Source organism: Toxorhynchites rutilus, chromosome 2 (assembly GCF_029784135.1).
Source record: "Toxorhynchites rutilus septentrionalis strain SRP chromosome 2, ASM2978413v1, whole genome shotgun sequence".
NCBI lineage: Eukaryota > Metazoa > Arthropoda > Insecta > Diptera > Culicidae > Toxorhynchites > Toxorhynchites rutilus.
Genome location: NC_073745.1, coordinates 102,690,365 through 102,707,364, shown reverse-complemented (window position 1 = coordinate 102,707,364; position 17,000 = coordinate 102,690,365). Strand labels below are relative to the sequence as shown.

The window sequence follows — 17,000 nt, the reverse complement described above, 5'->3', positions numbered from 1 at the left end:
CCGGAAAATTGTTGCAAAACGAGAAGTGATTTTTAACATCAGACAACTCTGAATGTTAGCTAGATTATCATAGCGTGCAATGAAAAGCGTATAATGTTATTTTGTGCGAATTAGGACAAAGAAAATTACCATGTCTTAAAATATGAATTTCAAAAACGCAAAAGATTTTCTCAACAACGAATTGAAACGAACGCACTGAGTTTCCCTAACACAGATGTCAATTTCGAGCACAAGTGGCGACACAGAGCGCACCATGGAATTCAGCATTTCGTTGAAACATAGTAGTGAAATACAGTGAAAAATGGCCGATACAGCTACTGAAGTCGTTACCGCAGCATCGGTTGCCGCATCTCCAGCCAAGACACCGAAAAAGGCTCGTGCTCCTAAAGGAGAGGGTAAGAAACCGAAAAAGCCAGCCACTCATCCACCAGTGAATGAAATGGTTTTAGCCGCCATCAAGACTTTGAAGGAACGTAATGGATCATCTCTTCAGGCCATCAAGAAGTATATCGGTGCCAATTACAAGTGCGACGTTGCTAAGCTCTCAACTTTCATCAAGAAATCTCTGAAGAGTGGTGTTGAGAAAGGTAGTCTTGTGCAAACCAAAGGAAGTGGAGCATCGGGGTCCTTTAAAATTAAATCTAAGGACAAGACACCTGCGGGCGAGAAGAAACCAAAGAAAACTGCGGCTGGGAAGAAGCCTTCAGGGGAAAAGAAAGTTGCCAAAAAGGCAGCCACTCCCAAAACTGCTGCCGTCAAAAAGCCTAAGGCAGCACCAGCAAAGAAAGCGGTTGAGAAGAAGGCTAAAGCAGCCGTCGCCAAAGTTGCCAAAAAGGCTGGAACCGTGAAAAAAGCGGCCGCTCCCAAACAGAAAGCAACCAAACCATCGAAAACAGCGGCGAAGAAGCCTAAAACTCCAAAACCGAAAAAGGCTGCACCGGCTAAGAAACCCGCTCCGAAGAAAGCCGCCGCCAAGAAGTAAAGTTCAGTCGATTGAAATGATTTAAAAACAAACAGTCCTTCTCAGGACTACAAACACATTGAATCGAAAGAGTAACAAAAGTTTTTCACCTCAAATAATAATTCAAATGATTTTTTTATAACAGTTAATATACATTTTCACACATCTGCATCATGTGTCCAACATTGTACACTATTAAGAATGTTCATATTCTAACGTAACGAGATATGATGGCCAACTGATGATATCGAAAAGCATCAATTGTGTAACAAACTTTACTTCGAGCCTGCATTAGGTTGCGACCACATGAGGTTTTGGTCTAAAATCATTCATAGCCATCGCGATCGTTTTGAGATTACATGTACCCAAGTATAGTTTACAATGATCCCTCATTCGACTCATAATTCACAGACATTCAGTCAACAAATATTGGACTTTTTTTGGGTTTGGGTCAATACAACTAAAGTACAACGTGAAATTGTATTTGAATCGTCATCATAAACTAACAGGAAAACCTGTTTTTATGCGTTTCCTCATTCGTGCGACCATTTTTGAGTACTTTTATTATTTGTGTGATTCGAGTTTAGATTTAATAATGAAATCGCACCAAATGGGAAATCTGGCAAAAACGAACGCACAAAAAACTGGCTTTCTTGTACCACCAATTGAGAAACGAATCATGATTTTGAACAGTGGTTCCTGCGCAGTAAGCATGCTACACATCTGGAGCGGTTGCGTTCAGTACAGAAGTTTAAAGTTGTTCAATGTTTCGTTTATTTTTCACCACGTCATGTAATAACATTGTATACATTTGTAATATCAATATTTTTCGATAGACGGCGAATGACCTGAAGGGTTAAAGCCGACTGAAATAAATCAAATAATCAATCAATCAATTGAACAGTGGTTCATTTAAAAACGTTACAAATCACTCTTTTAACTGGAAAAATATCGTGGCCCTGAAAAGGGCCGTTTTGTTGAAACCTACGCAAAAGTATATAATTTAACCTCCAAATCCGTAGAGAGTACGACCTTGGCGTTTCAAAGCGTACACAACGTCCATTGCGGTAACGGTCTTTCGTTTGGCGTGTTCCGTATAGGTAACAGCATCTCTGATTACGTTTTCCAGGAATACTTTCAGCACTCCACGAGTTTCCTCGTAAATAAGACCGGAAATACGCTTCACTCCTCCACGACGAGCCAAACGACGGATGGCGGGCTTTGTGATACCCTGGATGTTATCACGAAGAACCTTACGATGACGCTTGGCTCCTCCTTTTCCCAGTCCTTTTCCTCCTTTACCACGGCCAGTCATTTTTCTGAATTATTGTATGATGCTTTCCAGTACAAACGATGAATGAAACTGATGTTGTTTTCACCTAGGGGTACCCTCTTTTATATCCGAATGTAAATGTTGTTTCCTTCTTCATCATATTGTCATTCTTCTCTTCTCTGCGTTTTCCTTTTTGTTGCGCATGCGCAAAATGGTAACACGTTTCATATATAAAAGCGAGGGAACGCGTGGAAATTTTTCATTCCAAGAACAACTTTGAAACCGTTAACTCTACTGAAATCGTAAGCAATGGCTCGTACCAAGCAGACCGCTCGTAAATCCACCGGAGGAAAGGCTCCTCGCAAACAGTTGGCCACTAAAGCTGCTCGTAAAAGTGCTCCAGCTACCGGAGGAGTCAAGAAGCCACATCGTTATCGGCCAGGAACCGTCGCTCTGCGTGAAATTCGTCGGTACCAAAAGTCGACTGAATTGTTGATCCGTAAGCTTCCATTCCAACGTTTGGTTCGTGAGATTGCTCAGGATTTTAAGACCGATCTTCGCTTCCAGAGCTCGGCTGTTATGGCTCTGCAGGAAGCAAGTGAAGCTTATCTGGTCGGATTATTCGAAGATACCAATCTGTGTGCCATTCATGCCAAACGAGTGACCATTATGCCGAAAGACATCCAATTGGCTCGTCGTATTCGTGGAGAACGCGCCTAAGTCTGACCTATCTGACCTCATTCTCAAACAAACGGCCCTTTTCAGGGCCACCAATTTATGCGAAAAGAGTTTTAAAAACACGTTTTCAAACTCTGACATTCCACACGCTGTCACAAGTATGAATATATGAAATATGAATGAACCTCTGAGCTTGCTGATAAATGTTACTATAGAAGAATACTTTTGATAATAGAACATGCTTCCACAAATATGATCAATTCTTAATCAGTTCAGAGTTATTCGTTTACAAATGCTCGTATTATTTAGTATCATTTTGGAACCAAGCATCGTATTATAATCACTTCTCGTTGCCGGCGAGCGTTAGTCGAGAATGGATTGTCTTTCTTAAGACAGGTGAAGGAGAAGTAATGGAGTAGTTTTCTTTTCACAAGGGCCCTTCTCAGGACTAGAGACGAATGAACTGCAAAAGTTTAAAGTCTCTAAAAACCAAACAAGGAAGGGATGTACTATAATGATATTGGACTTATGTGACAAACAATATTTTACTTTTTGTAATTTGGTATATTAGGATAAATCTTAAAACACTTTCCAATGTGCATTGCAGGCTGATTAATGCACGGTTGGCAATAATACGTAATAATTTATTGCCCAATCTGGTGTCTCCAAAAGACGTAAATGGACGCGTTCTCGATAAAAATATATCTTAGCAATTTTACTATATTTTGATTCGACTTCTCGTGCTATTTGAAAAGGACACTTCAAAGAAGTAGTCTCGAAATAACTCAACTCCCCGTCATCACTAATAAACTTTAATATGCCATGAGAGGGGACATCCGAGTGATATACTGGAATTACGACGTTCCATGAGAATGGACAGTCGAGATTAAAGGGCAACAAGTTTCAGTTATCAAATTCACTCGATGCATTATACATTCTGCACACAATGATCACATCATTCTCAAAACGTACTTCACAATAAATCGTATTACATTAAATTGTTATATCGAGCCATTTTGGACACCTTTTGTGATATTACTTTTCAGAAACTTTCGAGCAATGAAAGCGAAGTGTTCGCACGAGAAGCGACTTGTTATAATAACACCAATAAATGATTGAAAAATTGTATTTTGAACTCTTTAACCTAAATTTTGTGGCCCTGAGAAGGGCCGTTTTTTCATATTGTAGAATTCAGAATTTACTTGGAGCTGGTATACTTTGTGACGGCTTTGGTTCCTTCGGAGACAGCGTGTTTGGCCAATTCTCCTGGTAGCAATAAACGAACTGCGGTTTGAATTTCACGAGAAGTTATAGTTGATCGCTTGTTGTAATGCGCTAAACGAGATGATTCAGCGGCGATGCGTTCGAAAATATCATTCACAAAGCTGTTCATGATACTCATGGCTTTGGATGATATACCCGTGTCAGGATGGACTTGTTTCAACACTTTGTAAATGTAGATAGCGTAGCTTTCCTTCCTGCGGACCTTCTTCTTTTTCTTGTCGGTCTTGGTAATACTTTTCTGAGCCTTTCCGGACTTCTTCGCTGCCTTTCCACTGGTTTTAGGAGCCATTGCTACGTTTTAACGCTTTCACTGTTCGAGAGGAACTAATGTTGAAAGCAAGGGAAACATCATGTTATATGCACAGTCAGGGTGGAATGTATGCCCGTCCCCTTATGTTTATGATGCCATTTCATTATATTCGTAGCACTGCCTGAGTGAAAAACTAATAATGGCAGAGTTAGTATAAAAGAGGGTTCGCTTACTGAAAATTTTCATCAGTACAGTTTCGCTTTGCTCGTGAATAACTTCATAATTATATAACAAAAAATGTCTGGACGTGGTAAAGGAGGAAAAGTTAAGGGAAAGGCAAAGTCCCGTTCAAATCGTGCTGGATTGCAGTTCCCAGTGGGTCGTATCCATCGTCTGCTCAGGAAGGGAAACTACGCCGAACGTGTTGGAGCTGGAGCTCCTGTTTACTTGGCAGCAGTGATGGAATATTTGGCAGCTGAAGTGTTGGAGTTGGCAGGAAATGCCGCTCGTGACAACAAGAAGACCAGAATTATCCCACGTCATCTGCAGCTGGCTATTCGTAATGACGAAGAATTGAATAAGCTGCTGTCGGGTGTAACTATAGCTCAAGGCGGAGTTTTGCCCAACATCCAAGCTGTCCTGCTACCCAAGAAGACCGAGAAGAAAGCTTAAATAAACAACGACATGGAACTGCACTAAAATCGAGAACCCAACCGTCCTTTTCAGGACGACAACAAATTTCTAATAAAGAGTTACATTGATTGGTTTTCTAAAAATCAATCCACAGCAATCTCCAAGGAGAGCATCTATTTCCAAACCGATATGAGTGAATCATTTCACCGAGCTCGGAATATTACCCTGTTGAGCCCAACCGAGGCCGGATACCGACAATGGACCTTTTCTTTCTAACCCACGTAAGTCCCTGCAGATCGATAGTGGACTTTTCTAAAAATCGATTTCTGACTTATGCTTTCTAAATATGCTTAGCTTTCTCCTGATTAATTCTAGCTAATAATCATAAGTTCAATGTTTTAAACTATTGCAAAGCATCAGCTCACAACGAGAAATGTTTCAAACACTGCTTCGAAATGAAATCGAATCTCGGTTAATCAAATCGATAAAGGCAAGCAGTATTATTATACGAGTAGAATGTAGCAGAAATGGGTAATACATGCTCGTTTTACTCAGGTAGTTGAGATGGGCCAAATTACCAGGTATACCAGCTGCTAAAAAACTACATTTCCAGAATTTTCTTTCCTTCCATGCATACATCCTTCGCCACGTTGCCATGAATAAGATCAGGATGGGAAGCAAAGGATAATGATTGAAGTACCATTCTCATCCAAAAAAAAAAAAAAATTCACCAGCAATTCACACTTCCAATGATAACATTGTGTCGAGCTCCGGACCTAGTACTGAATCTCATACAAGACTAGTTAAACAGCTTTGCCTTTCAGTCCTTCCGTCGATAGTGCAGAAAAGCCAAACCACACGATACATCAGAGTTGCCGGATGTTATCAAAGTTTTATCGATTATTTTGTAACAAAAGTAACATAGAAATACTGAAAATTGTGATTTTGGGTAGCTTTTACCTTGTGTACACGGTTTAAAAGTAATTGAAGAGCGTCGTGTCGAAACTGGCTGTTATTCAGCTGATTTGGCGTGAAATCGCTCCATACGTTACTGCAGGTTAACGAAGTTCGACAGAATATAAAATTTTTAACTAATTGTATTTTCTCGTTTTTTTTATTTATTGAAAGCTGTCAATATACTATCATAAATAACATCGATTAATTTTAAGGTTATTGTATATTGAAATCTATCTATGTAATTGAATATTTTCTGCAATCAAACGATTTCTGCAAACTGAAATCAAAGCTTCTAATTTGGCGTTCCTATTCATGCTGTTAAATAGGCAAAGGGCCTGGCTGAGTATGGAAATTAAAAGTGCCCCCAAACCAAATCACCCGCTTTATGGAAAATGTTGTATAGGATACAAAATAAGAAATTTTGAGTATTTTTTGCCTCTATGAGATTCACCATGGAATCTATAGTAAGAAACGTACTTTTCAAGTTTTTGCATCTTACTATGGTGTATCGAGAAATAATATCAAAATAATTTTTTATCAAAAATTTATGTACCAAAAAAAAAAACATTTATGTAATATTGACTTTTTTTTTTTATTTATAGTTTCAGTACTGCTCTAATTCGTATTCAAATGTTTTTCTACGCGTTTTCTAGATATGTGTGATTTTTTTCAGAATTTTAACTGTGTGGCGCGATACATAAAATATATATTTATAAATTTTTCGTTTTTTTAGAATTCTGAGAATCTGTACTGGTTTAATCTCTTTTTAGATGTTTGCGAAAATTTTAAGTACTGCGCAATACAAAAATATGCATTTTTTTTTTATTTCTATATTGTTTATTGTCTAGTATTTTTTCATTTGGAAAATGAAAATGTTGTATACGGTACAAAATTAAAAAAAATAAATTATTATTCTGAATACCTATACTCAAAACTCAAGCCTATTGAGAATGAAAAAATGGAAATGAAAGATACTCAACACGCACAGTACTGCTTTGAAATGTGTTCGTACGTGTTTTTTTATTTATGATTTTTTTCATAATGTAGCGAGGTTAAAATGAGGAAACAAAAGTACGTTCAATACTTTTTATTTATATGAAATAGATGATTGATAAAATCGTGGATATCAATTCATAATACTAAACAATTCCAAATCTGATCTATTTAAAGAATTATCTAATTTTGCATTACGAATACGGAATACGCACATACAATTTTAGGATTTTAACCAATTAAAAAAAAAAGAAAATTACTGAAATAGAAATAAGAAAAAATATTTAAAAAAATTAATTAGATATTTTCGTACCGCGCAGTTATCAAAATATTCTGAAAAAGACATACACAAACAAATAAACATAAATACTTATATATGAATTTGACCTTTGTTTTTGCACCACATATTATCACACATATCTAAAAAGGTGTAGAAACGCATTTAAATATGAATTAGAGTAGTACTGAATCTCTGAATAAAGAAAATTTCAATATTTCAAGATTTTTCGATACACCATAGTAAGACGCACTTTCATTTTTTTCCAGTAATTTTTATCTCGAAGCTATCGAGAATAGTGTGCAAAAAAATGAAAAGTACGCTTTTTACCACAGATTTTATGGTGAACCTCATATCATTTCTTATTTGGTACCCTACACAATATTTTCCATAATGCGGGTGATTTGGTTTGGGGACAGTTTTTATTTCCATACCCAGCTAAGCTTTTGAATTTAAAAAATGTAGTGCAGCTAAGAACGACACTCAACAAAAAATGGATTCGATTTCTATCCTGAAGCAAATATCAATACAGACTATATCTTCTACATTTTCCGTGCACGAAGAACAACCAGTATTGCAACTGGATAAATATTACATTTCTTTCAGTCTGATAACCATGTTCAGAAATCTTGAGTTAAGCATTACGTTTGATGTTATCAACTGACCGAAAAAAAAGTGGGAAGAAGAAATGATTTTTGTTGTCGGCTAATAAAAAATAAATAATAGATAAGAATATAAAAATAGAGTAACAACATAACAAAATTCAATTGCTTTGTATGGAAGTTTGTGCTAAGTATCCGAAGCTTCAATATAATTCGGCCAGATCACGAGCAGCCATCATGCACAAAAATAGATTTTATTGAATTAAGATAATTTAATTGATAGCACACACACACACTTTCTCACGCTCGCACTCACCTGATGTGACTTCTCGCCCAGTGCCCAGCTTCTCATCACCCGTTGGTGGTCAGGCTCTTAGTGCCGTCGGTCTTCCTTCGTCGTCGCTTACTTCTGCACTTCTCTCCCGTTCAATTCCAACCAATATTTCTTTCCAACACTATTTCTATTCACAACAATTTCTTCATCTTTCCAAACTATTATCTCCGTTTAACCACTTTATTTTCTTCTTCTTTTCTTTTTAGGAAGCCGTTTTGTTACCTTCCAATTTTTCATGTTCCACACCGCGAACTTTCACCATTTTATACATCGCGTGTACAACTAAATTTGCTTTTTTACACAAACCATATCTCAGCGACTTGTGTCGCACAGGATTCCCGACCTGCGCCACTTAGAGTCAGAGCAACAGACACGCTTCCCGATAACTCACGCACTTTTGTTACAAATCACCGTTGGCCAATCATTTTCATTTCTTGGTCGTTCACCGGGAACTTTGCGACCAAATATCCGTACACTTTTGCTAAATGCACCGAAGTTAGCTAGTATCGCTGATATTTTCCGGCGGATCGTCGGCAATGAAGGCTAGGCCGGATCGTGCATCGAAATCAACACTGCCAAATTAAACACCGATTTGGAGAAAACGGATGCAATCCGTCCGTCCGTGCTGGTGCGGTGGTAACTGATCAAGTCCCCCGTTTCTCCCGTTTTGCTCACTGTGTTTCTCTGACTTCCTTGGTGCTGCCGCTATTGACTTGAATTGACATCCGTGTTTGGGAAACTCCCTGCGCTCGTTTCGAATCGCTGTTGAGAAAACATTTAGCGTGTTCTTAATCCATGTTTGAAACAATCTTAAATTTCTCTGTTACAGTTCACACGTCCTTACCAGAATCTTGTTTATTACTCACTTGGATATTCTAGGTACCATTCGAAGGCCGTTTCCTATTGAAATCGTTCACCGATTTGGTGCAATTTGACCGAAATACTGATGGTAAGCCTTTTCAAGTACCAACACAACACTAATTTTGCGACTTAAATGTAATGTTAAGGAACAGGAACAGTTTCCGGATCTATTGATACCAAATCCGAATATTTACTCAATAACGGATCATCTTCATCCAAACTTTGGTGCATTTTTTTAAATAATATGCGCAGCAAATATTGTATATCTAATATTTATTTGAGCAGCCACTACAAAATGGCGGATTACATATTTTCTCAGAACCCCATAAATATGGGTATCAAATCAAAGGTCTTGACTAGTAGAACACAGACATTCAAGATAAATGCAAATCCAAATTGTCCGCCACCACCAGATGGCGCCATATATAGTTTTTTCACAACCCCATCAATATGGGTATCAAATGATAGGGCTTGACTAGTAGAATACAGTTATTTATGGAAAATGCAAATCTAAGAAGGCGGCCACTACAAAATAGCGGATTACATATTTTCTCAGAACCTCATCAATATGGATATCAAATGAAAGGGATTGACTAGTATAACATAGTTATTTATGGGATATACAAATCCACCACAAGATGGCGATGGCGACAAGATGGATATTCATCGGAATATTTTGATGATGTACTGTATTCTATTGGTCAAATCATTTCATTTGATACCAATATTGAGAGGATTTCAAAAAAAAACATAGTCGACCATTTCGTGGCGGTGACCTTTAGGTATTTATGTTGTTCATAATGTAGTATATTCTCCAAGTCAAGCCATTCAGTCAATTTTTAGCGGCGGCCAAATTGAATTTTTTCAAGATCAAGGAATACGCAGTTTTATAATGGCAGTAAAATTAAAGGTAATTTCAGATCAATCAGTGATCAGGAACGGGGTCCAATTTCAATCAATGTGGGACAATCCTACAAACACTCAAGTTTGTTTGTATAAACAGGACAAGCTGAATGAAACTATTGAAAAAGTAATTGTTTATTTGGGAACTGCGGCCATCTTGGACATTGATTTTTAATGATCTACTGTGTTCTACCAGTCGAGCACATTCAATTGATACCCATATTGATGGGGCTTTGAAAGAAAAAATATGGCGCCATCTTGTGGTGGAGACCATTTTGGATTTGCATTTTTTCATAAATAACTGTGTTCTACTAGTCAATCCCTTTCATTTGATACCCATATTGTTGGGGTTCTCAGAAAATATGTAATTCGCCATTTTGTAGCGGCCGCCATCTTGGTTTTGAATTTTTCATAAATAACTGTATTCTACTAGTCAAGGCCTTTGATTGCCATTGTTTTTTCATATGCCATATTTCAAATAGCCAAATTTATGGGGTTTTGAGAAAACCCATATTGATAGGATTTTGAGAAAATATGTCCATAATCCGCCATTTTGTACCGGCCGCCATCTTGGATTTTCAAGATCACGGAATACGCAGTTTTATAATGACATCCGAGATAAAGATGTGTTCCAAATTTCAGATCAAACGGTTAACAGAAAGAGGGTTAAATTTCTATCAATGTGATACAGCGCTATAGACAACGTTATAGCGCTATAGACAACGTTACAAAGTTACAAAGTCACAAAAATACAAACATGTCCAAGCTAGATAAAACCGCTAGATAAAATAAATAAGTGCAAATCATAATAATATAATAAAATTCTTTGTTTTGTGATTATCCGGAATGAAAAAAAAAAATCAATACTCCGGATAATCGAGTCCGACCTGTATTTGACGTTTAGAGCAATTGCAAATGAAATCGACAAATGACATAACATGAGTATTTTTGATTGGAAATATTTTTTTAAATATCTCGAGAATGGCTGCATTTAGAATGAGATTAAGAATGACCTTTTTTGTTTCAAATCACATCAGATGTTCATCAGAAGTTTGTCAAAAATAGTTTTACCATCTTGGATTATTTTTTTTTCTCCATGACTTCTATTTTATATGAAAAAATAAAAATAAAAATAAAAAATACGTATTTTAGATGTTGCAAACTAAAGTTTTTTTTGTAAATTAAAGATTATCCGGAGTGAAAAAAAAAAATCAATACTCCGGATAATCGAGTCCGACCTGTATTTGACGTTTAGAGCAATTGCAAATGAAATCGACAAATGACATAACATGAGTATTTTTGATTGGAAATATTTTTTTAAATATCTCGAGAATGGCTGCATTTAGAATGAGATTAAGAATGACCTTTTTTGTTTCAAATCACATCAGATGTTCATCAGAAGTTTGTCAAAAATAGTTTTACCATCTTGGATTATTTTTTTTTCTCCATGACTTCTATTTTATATGAAAAAATAAAAATAAAAATAAAAAATACGTATTTTAGATGTTGCAAACTAAAGTTTTTTTTGTAAATAGAAAAAAAATACTATTTTTTTCTCAGTGTATATTTTTTCACGTTTGAACATCAATACTCTATAACTCTTTCTGAGACACCATTTCGGTCCGACTTATAGTTTTTGAGATTTAAATTATCAAAGATTCCTCTTACTAGAATCGATACGCCATTTACAAAACTTACACTTGAGTAAAAAAAATTCCCAATTGGTGTGGAGAACAAATATTTGCTTCAACCCAAACGGAATACAAACCTTCATTCGAATCAAAAATATATGTTTTAAAATCTGCATTTTTAGGTCAATTTCATTTGGAATTGCACTATATGAATCCATTCTATCCGGTGACAAAATGAACTAAAATAAAATAAGTATAGACCGGTAATGATGTTATGCATCATCTATATATATATATATATATATATATATATATATATATATATATATATATATATATATATATATATATATAAATGGATTTCTGTCTGTCTGTCTGATTCTTATGGACTCGGAAACTACTGAACCGATCGACATGAAAATTGGTATGTTGGGGTTTTTTGGGGCCGGGGAAGGTTTTCATGATAGTTTGAGACTCCTCCCCCCTCTCTAAGGGAGGCTGTCATACAAATGAAACACAAATTTCTGCATAACTCGAAAACTAATCAAGAAAATACCAAATTAGGCATGTGAAGGTTTCAAGGGACATAACAGGTTTCTATGGTGAATAGACACTCCTCCTGTTTCACTGAGAGGGGAGGGGGCTGCCATACAAATGAAGCATACATTTCCGCATAATTCAAGAACTAATCAAGCAAACGGAACTAAATTTGGCATGTGGAGGTATTATGGGGAAGAAACATTTCTAAGGTGGTTCGACACTCCTCTTAGGGTGGGCTGTCATATAAACGAAAAACAAATTTCTAAGAAACAGTAAAATCAGAGAGATGTTTTCCCCTTTTTATGTTATGATTTTCCAAATCTAACCGATGGTCAGAAAATCATTTTTCCCGTTTTTCCAAGAATCATAACTTTTGAATGTTTGAATGTTATGTCCAATTAAAGCCAAATAGTTTATAGTGCCACATTTGCGATTAAACTGGATTTTAGTCGCATAGATCTAGTATATTCGCACAGAAATATTGCAAAAAGACTGAAAACATGTAAACTTTGAAAAGTTATAACTCAAAAACGAAAAAAAACCTTTTTGATTTTTAGAATATGTTATGTAAAACATCCTTAGTTTTCAAGAAAAAATAAAAATAAAAAAATGGCGCACTTGATCCCGAGACCATGTAAACTATAAAAAGCAAATACAATCAATAATCACGAAAACAAAATCCAATTTTATCGCAGGTGTAATATTTTTTCAAAGGAGACTAGCTTCTTGACTTCAATTTCATGTATCGACCATATCGAGAAAAAATGGGAAAACCGATTTTTCAAATCGAACCATCGGTTAGATTTGAAAACTCATAAGTTGAAAACAAAACAAAAATACATCTCTGATTTTAAGATATGTTATGTAAAACATTCTCAGCTTTCAAGAAAAAATATAAAAATATATAGCGCAGGAAAAAAAGGAACAGGAAAAAAAAACAAACAATTGAAATATTTTGGAAGCGGGTTTTTTAATGAACAGGTGATTGATTTTAAATTTTTGACTTTGATTGACTTTAAATTGAATCGAAATGGTCACCCTAACGAAAGAATGAAAAAAAAATACGAGTCTAATATCTTGCGATAAGAAACAAAACTACCACTTCCATGAGATTCTGAGAACCACTGAATCGGTTTGGCATCGAATTGACTGTATTAAAATATGACACCATTGTTTGTCTCAATTTTCATTCAAAATTTTCTTTATCACTTGGAGAAAACTGGATGCTTTATTACAGTAATTTTCAACCGGTGGGGAATTTAGTCATTAAAAGGGGGGAATTCTGCAAGGGACTATTGTACATTTACTTCGCTTTGAATTTGACAATGATTAACAAAAATTGCTACAAAAACTTTATTGGATACGCTAAAATTTGCGATCCTCGGCAAACATTTCTAAATCTGGAATGTAATGTTCGATTGAACAACTTCACAATGTTTCAAATACTTTCGTCAAAGAATGATGATGGAACAGACGACGAAACAGTACAGAAGACCATTAAAAAGAAAATTGTACAGCATTTGTCAAGATTTTTTACAACAAGTTAAACTTGAAACATGTCATATCATGTTTCATGTTTCATGTTTCATGTAACCATGTCAAATAACAAGATTTGGACATGGTTTGAATCCCCTTTCGACTGGCAGTGACAAAAGTGTCGGATCAATTTTAGAACAAACTCATCGATCTGCAAATGATCGAAAAATGATATCCTGATATGCGAATTAAGCGTTACGAGTATTGTTGTCTAGTGTGTAGTATTTATGTGAATCTGGATTTCCTACAATGCTGCTGATGGAAAGAAAACACCGTAACAGAGTGGATTTCGAAGATGACATGAGTTGTGCTTTTTGACAACGTGCTCAAGAATTATGATTTTGGCGGAAATCATTCAGACGCAGGTGTCATACTGACTTTATATACCTTTTTTGTAGTCAGATACAAGTACAGAATCATATTTGTTGCGAATATAACTTGAAAGCCGTTTGTATTCATTCATTATTTTACTGATATGCTACAGACTTTCTTACAAAATACTGATAGGGGGAAGCACTGGGATTAATCTTCGTCAAAAGTGGAAAGGAGCAGAAAAGGTTGAAAACCACTGCTCTATTACATAGGATATTTATTATATACGGAATGGATAACTCTCATCCATGATTTTTATTTTTTAAATGTGTTTATCCTTCTCCAAAATACATGTACACGTAAACTTCAAATTTCGATTCGAATTATGCGTGATACGGATAAGCCAGATCTGAACTTTCAGTTTTACCAGGATGATGTGTTGGATTTGTTACCGTTTATCTGCGCAGTCGGGTAATTACCTGTATTGAATTAGGATCTCACAGTTGGGTAATTGAAATGTACGTTTTGTCGCGAGTACAAATCTTGAGCTTTGTCGTTCCATATGAGCTGCCTGTTGAACAGACTAAGCGGATGAAGAATTAAGGTAGTTAAAGTTGGAATTGTGGAATGTGAGTTGTTGTCGAAGGACTGAACAAGATAAAACTAATAAATTGATTTCAAACATGCTGCTATTGACTATTCGAGTGAACCCATTGGAGAGTTGTCTTTGGAAAGCTAGCTTATATTGAAATAATATTTCACTAACGAGTGGCAAAAAAACTGAAACAGTCTAACGTTGGTATAGTAAAAACGATGACAGAAAGAAAAAAAAATTAAAAGCGGAAACATTCAACAGATGAAATGAAAAATGCAGAAGCACAGCTATGGTTCTTTTCAACTTTCAATTTTAGGTTATACTGGTTTGGAGTCAACATATGAATAACATACAAATTCACCAAATCATAGGGTACATGTAAACATTATAAACATCATGATGATTTTTAAAATTTTAAATGATTTTAAATAAATAAAATATTTTTGATCTGTACAGTTTGGGATTTTGTAGCAGAATATCGATAACACAAATGTTGGCAAACAGTTTGTATTACCAATCCATCCTCGGAACGTGAATCGTAACTACGAATATGATTGTACGAATAATGATGATATTTTCTCTAAAAGTATTCAAATTTCTTTCATTTCACAGAACAAATTTAAATAATGGTAACAATTTTGTATGGGTATATTGAGTCATATGAAAGCGAACGGAAATCAAAAAGTGCCTGAGCTGCTCCGATGGCAGCAAAGTTTAGATGAAAATACTTCGCTGTGTTGATGAAGAAACATACAATTTTGGTATCAAATGATCGGGGAAATGTTGCTCTTCTTTACAAACAACTTTTTATCGTCGTTTTACTTTTGTAATAACACAATTTTACACATTTTCAGTATTGTGTTAATAGTTCTGATACATACTATGCACATTACCGGAAAATTGTTGCGAAACGAGAAGTGATTTTTAACATCAGACAACTCTGAATGTTAGCTAGATTATCATAGCGTGCAATGAAAAGCGTATAACGTTATTTTGTGCGAATTAGGACAAAGAAAATTACCATGTCTTAAAATATGAATTTCAAAAACGCAAAAGATTTTCTCAACAACGAATTGAAACGAACGCACTGAGTTTCCCTAACACAGATGTCAATTTCGAGCACAAGTGGCGACACAGAGCGCACCATGGAATTCAGCATTTCGTTGAAACATAGTAGTGAAATACAGTGAAAAATGGCCGATACAGCTACTGAAGTCGTTACCGCAGCATCGGTTGCCGCATCTCCAGCCAAGACACCGAAAAAGGCTCGTGCTCCTAAAGGAGAGGGTAAGAAACCGAAAAAGCCAGCCACTCATCCACCAGTGAATGAAATGGTTTTAGCCGCCATCAAGACTTTGAAGGAACGTAATGGATCATCTCTTCAGGCCATCAAGAAGTATATCGGTGCCAATTACAAGTGCGACGTTGCTAAGCTCTCAACTTTCATCAAGAAATCTCTGAAGAGTGGTGTTGAGAAAGGTAGTCTTGTGCAAACCAAAGGAAGTGGAGCATCGGGGTCCTTTAAAATTAAATCTAAGGACAAGACACCTGCGGGCGAGAAGAAACCAAAGAAAACTGCGGCTGGGAAGAAGCCTTCAGGGGAAAAGAAAGTTGCCAAAAAGGCAGCCACTCCCAAAACTGCTGCCGTCAAAAAGCCTAAGGCAGCACCAGCAAAGAAAGCGGTTGAGAAGAAGGCTAAAGCAGCCGTCGCCAAAGTTGCCAAAAAGGCTGGAACCGTGAAAAAAGCGGCCGCTCCCAAACAGAAAGCAACCAAACCATCGAAAACAGCGGCGAAGAAGCCTAAAACTCCAAAACCGAAAAAGGCTGCACCGGCTAAGAAACCCGCTCCGAAGAAAGCCGCCGCCAAGAAGTAAAGTTCAGTCGATTGAAATGATTTAAAAACAAACAGTCCTTCTCAGGACTACAAACACATTGAATCGAAAGAGTAACAAAAGTTTTTCACCTCAAATAATAATTCAAATGATTTTTTTATAACAGTTAATATACATTTTCACACATCTGCATCATGTGTCCAACATTAACATTGTACACTATTAAGAATGTTCATATTCTAACGAAACGAGATATGATGGCCAACTGATGATATCGAAAAGCATCAATTGTGTAACAAACTTTACGTCGAGCCTGCATTAGGTTGCGACCACATGAGGTTTTGGTCTAAAATCATTCATAGCCATCGCGATCGTTTTGAGATTACATGTACCCAAGTATAGTTTACAATGATCCCTCATTCGACTCATAATTCACAGACATTCAGTCAACAAATATTGGACTTTTTTTTTTGGGTTTGGGTCAATACAACTAAAGTACAACGTGAAATTGTATTTGAATCGTCATCATAAACTAACAGGAAAACCTG

The 17,000-nt window shown here is 36.2% G+C and overlaps 6 protein-coding genes across 6 annotated transcripts; 4 read left to right on the top strand and 2 right to left on the bottom strand.

Moving 5' to 3' along the window:
- Positions 1-269: 269 nt before the first annotated feature.
- LOC129770161 (histone H1B-like) lies at positions 270-1,317 on the top strand. The gene has a single exon (XM_055772817.1). It carries the CDS (start codon positions 302-304, stop codon positions 980-982), a length of 681 nt encoding a protein of 226 aa, XP_055628792.1. The 5' UTR covers positions 270-301; the 3' UTR covers positions 983-1,317.
- A 436-nt stretch (positions 1,318-1,753) lies between these two features.
- Positions 1,754-2,319, bottom strand: LOC129770356 (histone H4). Its single transcript, XM_055773135.1, has one exon. It carries the CDS (start codon positions 2,274-2,276, stop codon positions 1,965-1,967), a length of 312 nt encoding a protein of 103 aa, XP_055629110.1. The 5' UTR covers positions 2,277-2,319; the 3' UTR covers positions 1,754-1,964.
- Positions 2,320-2,484: 165 nt separating this feature from the next.
- LOC129770355 (histone H3) lies at positions 2,485-2,978 on the top strand. Its single transcript, XM_055773134.1, has one exon. The coding sequence runs from the start codon at positions 2,544-2,546 to the stop codon at positions 2,952-2,954; it is 411 nt and encodes a 136-aa protein (XP_055629109.1). The 5' UTR covers positions 2,485-2,543; the 3' UTR covers positions 2,955-2,978.
- Positions 2,979-4,110: 1,132 nt separating this feature from the next.
- Positions 4,111-4,485, bottom strand: LOC129766007 (histone H2B-like). Its single transcript, XM_055766468.1, has one exon. It carries the CDS (start codon positions 4,483-4,485, stop codon positions 4,111-4,113), a length of 375 nt encoding a protein of 124 aa, XP_055622443.1.
- Positions 4,486-4,743: 258 nt separating this feature from the next.
- On the top strand, positions 4,744-5,118 carry LOC129766005 (histone H2A). The gene has a single exon (XM_055766467.1). It carries the CDS (start codon positions 4,744-4,746, stop codon positions 5,116-5,118), a length of 375 nt encoding a protein of 124 aa, XP_055622442.1.
- A 10,663-nt stretch (positions 5,119-15,781) lies between these two features.
- On the top strand, positions 15,782-16,754 carry LOC129770252 (histone H1B-like). Its single transcript, XM_055772958.1, has one exon. It carries the CDS (start codon positions 15,814-15,816, stop codon positions 16,492-16,494), a length of 681 nt encoding a protein of 226 aa, XP_055628933.1. The 5' UTR covers positions 15,782-15,813; the 3' UTR covers positions 16,495-16,754.
- Positions 16,755-17,000: the final 246 nt, after the last annotated feature.

Excerpts from the sequence above, each read along its gene's own strand:
- LOC129770161 (XM_055772817.1), top strand. The coding sequence starts at position 302 with ATGGCCGATACAGCTACTGAAGTCGTTACCGCAGCATCGGTTGCCGCA.
- LOC129770356 (XM_055773135.1), bottom strand. The coding sequence starts at position 2,276 with ATGACTGGCCGTGGTAAAGGAGGAAAAGGACTGGGAAAAGGAGGAGCC.
- LOC129770355 (XM_055773134.1), top strand. The coding sequence starts at position 2,544 with ATGGCTCGTACCAAGCAGACCGCTCGTAAATCCACCGGAGGAAAGGCT.
- LOC129766007 (XM_055766468.1), bottom strand. The coding sequence starts at position 4,485 with ATGGCTCCTAAAACCAGTGGAAAGGCAGCGAAGAAGTCCGGAAAGGCT.
- LOC129766005 (XM_055766467.1), top strand. The coding sequence starts at position 4,744 with ATGTCTGGACGTGGTAAAGGAGGAAAAGTTAAGGGAAAGGCAAAGTCC.
- LOC129770252 (XM_055772958.1), top strand. The coding sequence starts at position 15,814 with ATGGCCGATACAGCTACTGAAGTCGTTACCGCAGCATCGGTTGCCGCA.